Below are 4919 nucleotides of genomic sequence, written 5' to 3' on the forward strand. Positions count from 1 at the left end.
CTGAAAAGGATGATATGCAAATTTGAAAAGATCAAGGTTACTTTGTACTAGATCCTTGGACACGTTACATAAGATCTTCTCACAAAGCCTGTTGTCACCATAATATTTCTCACTCCTCACTGATACAGATTAGTTTGCAATGGTGTGAGCTTAGCAATTGATCCCTGTAGTGAATACATCTGTTCTGTTCTTGTTATGACAGTGTCCATCTTCAGAGAAATCGGCTGATACGAGAAGGGGGTTTGACGGGCCTCCATCCGGGTGATTTGTAGTGATCACCAACTCCAGACAGAACGATATGCACGATCGCACACGCCTACACCATTGCATACCCCTACTCTTTTTCAAAAGGTGTGGTGGGTTCTTTAACATATGTTGGGTGTGGCTCTCCCCAAACATGGATCTCCATCTAATGTCCTATCCGAGGGATGGCCCTAGTCGAAGCAAGGTACCTGAGTGAAGTGGGAAAATCTGTGCAAAGTGCCTTTCCCAAGGGCACAAGATCGGTGACAGAGTGGAACTAGATCTTGAGACGTCTCAGTCCTGAGCCAAACGCGCTGCTGCTGCGCTATGCGATCTCATGTGTAGTGCCATCAACATATCACATTGCCATTGTCTCCTGTTCTAACCCCTCCGTATGTTTCCTGACTGTAGGTTTGGGGTTCAACATCAGGGGAGGTGTGGACATGCCCCATGTGGAGGGGGACCCCGGAATCTTCATCACCAAAATACGGGAAGGCGGAGCCGCTGCCCTCGACGGGAGGTTACAGGAGGGGGATAAAGTATTAGAGGTTAGATCAGAAAAAAAGACCTGTCGTTTCACTGTGTTCGTCTATCCTGTATCAATGTTCTCTTTTTAAGTTGCAGCCTTTTGTCATCATTCTGTCTCCTTTCCTCTTCCAGCTCTTTGCCTTCTTATGTAGCCTCCATTCCTGACCTGCCTTAGTCAAGGTGTGCCTCCAACATTATTCACTTTTGACAAAATGTCTAGTTGCTCATCATCCACAGAGATTTGTGTCTTGTATTTGTTGTTGTCCTCTTTTGCCACTTCATATGTAAGCAGCTCAGTTTCAGTTGCACTGTATGATTACTATTCACTTCACAATTGATATTTTTGTAGACAACCATATGTTTGTTAATTACATTATGACTCTGTCTTTTGATACATAACAAGTAATAATTCCATCATATTAATGACATTATATGATGGAATTATTACTTGTTATGTATCAATTGACGGAAGATTGCATGATAGTCATTGTAAGTGAGAGTAGGTACTTCACTCCTCATTGCTTGATAATGTTTTAAAAAGAAGTAGTGTCTCGTAAACTACAAACTCTGAATAGCTCTGAAAACTGATCTAAACGTAACTCATCATTGTTTGACAGATTAATGGGACATGCATAGAGTCTGTGAACCACCAGGAAGCGGTGCGCTTGTTCTTAGAGTCAGGAGACATCGTCAGGTTAAAGGTGCTGCCTGGAGCAGAGAGAGCAATACTGGTGAGTCAGCAATATTTTCTTAAACAAGATACCTAGGGATGTAGAGTTCCTCTCTTCTCACTGCAATCTTTTGTATGTCTGTTGTCTCATTTATGTCTTTCTCCATCTCACAATTTGATGATAATGGAATTAACTACAGTCAAACCTGTCTATAGCGGCCACTCAATGGACTGGTCAAAATTGGCCACTATGGAGAGGTGGCCACTATAGAGAATATGCTAATTAATTGACCACAAGCAATAAGTTACACATAGTTTTAGTACCCACTGATCTCTATTCACATAATACAGTACTGTACATGTACTGCAATGATTTTTACACTATATGTATTAAGAAAACAAAAGCTATAAAAAGTTTTAAATGTTCTACAGTTGATATTGTCTGTATTTCTTTGATCTTTCGTCTTGTATCTTTTGATATTTCGCCGTACGTGTGTTCCCGCTCGCGTTCACACGTCAGATTCACCCATTGTGCTCAGATGATGTGGTACTCACAAGAAAAGTCTCGTCATTTTAGACTTATCTCTTAATAAATGTAAGAATACAATCCACCATAGTCTGAAGATCATCTCATTTTGTCTTTGTAACAATTATTCAGAATTTTTTGTGATGTAAATTAACCTAAGCGATAGTGTATTAGAACGTAACTTAAACACAATTTACCTCCGTAATATTGGTGTCGTCTATTGACCTTATATGACTTCGTTTGTCAGCAGGTATGGGTAGCGCCAGTTTACGAAGTTTTGTTTTGAAAATAAGTCAAAGAGGTTTTAAATCCGGCGTAGGGTGACGATACGGCCGCTGTATATGGCCGAACGCGTGCCGAAACATAGATCAGCGGTCCGCGTGGCCGTAATCGGCAGTGTTTTTGTACCTACGGGACCGGAAATCATGTGGCCGTGGCCGCGTTGGACAGGTGGCCGCTAAGCCTATTTCTTAATCATTACGAATCCAAGGGACCGACAAAAAGTGGCCACTATGGGCAGGTGGCCGTTATGCAAAGGTGGCCGCTAATACAGGTTTGACTGTATTCTTGAAGTAAATGATATTTCTTTCTTCTTTTCTATGTCTTTGTAGTCTCCAAGGCTATTGTTTTGCTAAAGGTCAAGGTAGTACATGCTTGTACCCATACTAAGAGGAATCAAGCTTGCACATAATGCTTGACTGTGCAAAGCCCCATTTTATTCTTTGTACAATTGATACAAAACTTAACATGTCTCCTTGCGTCTCTCTCATCCTCTGTTACAAATGGCAAAAGAGAGTAAAAGAGGTTTGGATACAAATATCAAGTGAACAGCAGCTGACCATTGGCTCATGTGTGCTGTACCCTCTACAGGAACGAGACGGCAGCATCATCAGGACAGGAAAGAGTTCCGGCCAGTCCCAGGTGCTGTGGTGGTTAGGAGGAGCAGCTGCTGTAACTGTTATAGCCGTGTATACATTCTATAGGTTTAGATACAGACACTGACTTGGGAACTAGTAACCTTGTAGATCTGATGGGGTTTAAGATTGTCTTGGTACTCACACTAAACTATCCAGGATATACAACAGCGAGCCAATTTTTACTTGTCTGGTATATTCTGTAGCACAGAATGCTGATTTTTCAGTTTACTGCGCATGAAAAATGTGGTTGAGTAGTTTGAATGGACAGATCATTTCTGGATGTTCCAATCAGATCCATTGTGATTGCATTTAGTACAAGAGTACCATCTCAAGGCCAATTATTTCCATGTTTACCAGTGATGATTACTAGTATACATATAGATGTGAGTTGACTGTTGATGCAAGTTTGTATAGTGGGACCAAGATTTCACGTAAATGTGGATGTATTGAATATTTTTATATCCAAGTGTAAGACTAAGATCAACAGATATGTCAGCATTGCATATTTATGCCAAGTTTGTCACTTTTGCTACATCCGTGGTGCTCTTAATATGAAAGCTAATGTTGATTGACAACTCCTCTTCCTTCCTAAATGAACTCAAACTCTAAACTACCCCCATAGGTTATTTTTATTTATATACGAATCACTGCAGCAAATTTAGGACTTTTAGAAATTTCTGATAGATGCAGAATGAGGTATATGACTTGGTTGCTTAGAGCATCTCTTATGTTAAACATGTATCCAGTGAAGTCCTTATTGATTGCCAGGATTTGATGCATTTGATGTGTTATGTTTATAGTTGGTCATGTGATTTGAAGTAATGTTGTTCTCTGTTTGATATAATGTGTCTCCTTGATATAATGTTATTCAAAAATCATGATTCAATGTACATGTGTATTCAAGAACAGCCAACTTGTTCTGGATTTTCAGATTTTGCGACAATTTTTGAGTATGGTTGAACTTTGCTAATCTTGATGTGATTACATGTACCTCTTGGTGACTTTAACACATCCATCCATTGATTGTCAATAATGCAGATGTTTCCAATGCTGCCTAGCTTTTTTGAGAATGATGATCCTGCAATTGCTCAATTACAGAACACAACATTAAAACACAACTGTGTAACATTATATAAAACAGCATTACTGCTCTTGCATCTATACCCATCATATGTAATATACTCTGACACAGCCTTGGCAATTGGCTGTATACTGTATTAACTCTGTGCCATATTTTTAAACTTTGTGTGAAATTTGCTTATGCAATAAAAGCACCCGAGTTTCTTGAATTTTTCCTTGCACTTAGTCTTTTCAATTGCTATGTGACATGTCTCTGTTTTTATATTATGCTCTGGTTATATTTTGTCCTGAATGATTTTGACATCATGACAAGATTAACACATGTAATGTGACCAATGTTGGTAGAAAGTGAATATTTTTTTAAGATTCAAGTGTTTTCCGTCCTGTTCTAAAAACACTCCAGCTGTCCCAGTGAAATTTTCAAATAGCTGAAGAAAATTGAATTCATCACTGCTGGAGCTGGCCCAGACTAATAAAGGGTAGTTGAAAACCATTAAGTTCCAGGTTTAGCTGCCTAGGATACAGAATTAATTATGCCTGCACATGCATCATCAGGACCACATGCCATTTTCTCTTCTAAGTTGTAATGAAAAATCAGAGGACAAAAAGATCAAAGGACAATGTTTGTTAGATTCAACCAAGCCTCTGGATGTATCAGATTGGTCAAAAAAGGAAGGCTTCTTGAAATTATATTTCTTGTAATGCTGCAAAACACCTCTATGCTATCTGCTTTTATTGGCATAAAAATCACGAAGAAAAAAATCAGAAAAATGTAACATTAGTTTCTGAAGAGTACATTTTCATGAAAAAAAGCAATTCACCTTTCATGATTTCGAAACTGAAAGCAAGGACACAATACATATGTATTACATTTTCTATGCATGTCATTTGTGGTCTACGAGGAATCGTCACACCTGTGTTTATGAAAGATGTCGCTAAGCGGCGTTTTTGAGCA

The 4919-nt window shown here is 39.1% G+C and overlaps 1 protein-coding gene across 2 annotated transcripts in view; it reads left to right on the forward strand.

The window, feature by feature from the left end:
• Positions 1 to 4170, forward strand: part of LOC118421497 (synaptojanin-2-binding protein-like) — an 8709-nt gene extending 4539 nt beyond the window's left edge. For both annotated transcript variants that reach the window (XM_035828810.1, XM_035828819.1), the window contains exons 2-4: positions 655 to 791; positions 1389 to 1502; positions 2838 to 4170. In XM_035828810.1, the coding sequence (XP_035684703.1) occupies positions 655 to 791; positions 1389 to 1502; positions 2838 to 2969 (383 nt within the window). In that variant the 3' untranslated portion in view covers positions 2970 to 4170. The remainder of the gene's footprint in view (positions 1 to 654; positions 792 to 1388; positions 1503 to 2837) is intronic.
• Positions 4171 to 4919: the final 749 nt, after the last annotated feature.

Source organism: Branchiostoma floridae, chromosome 1 (genome assembly GCF_000003815.2).
Source record: "Branchiostoma floridae strain S238N-H82 chromosome 1, Bfl_VNyyK, whole genome shotgun sequence".
NCBI lineage: Eukaryota > Metazoa > Chordata > Leptocardii > Amphioxiformes > Branchiostomatidae > Branchiostoma > Branchiostoma floridae.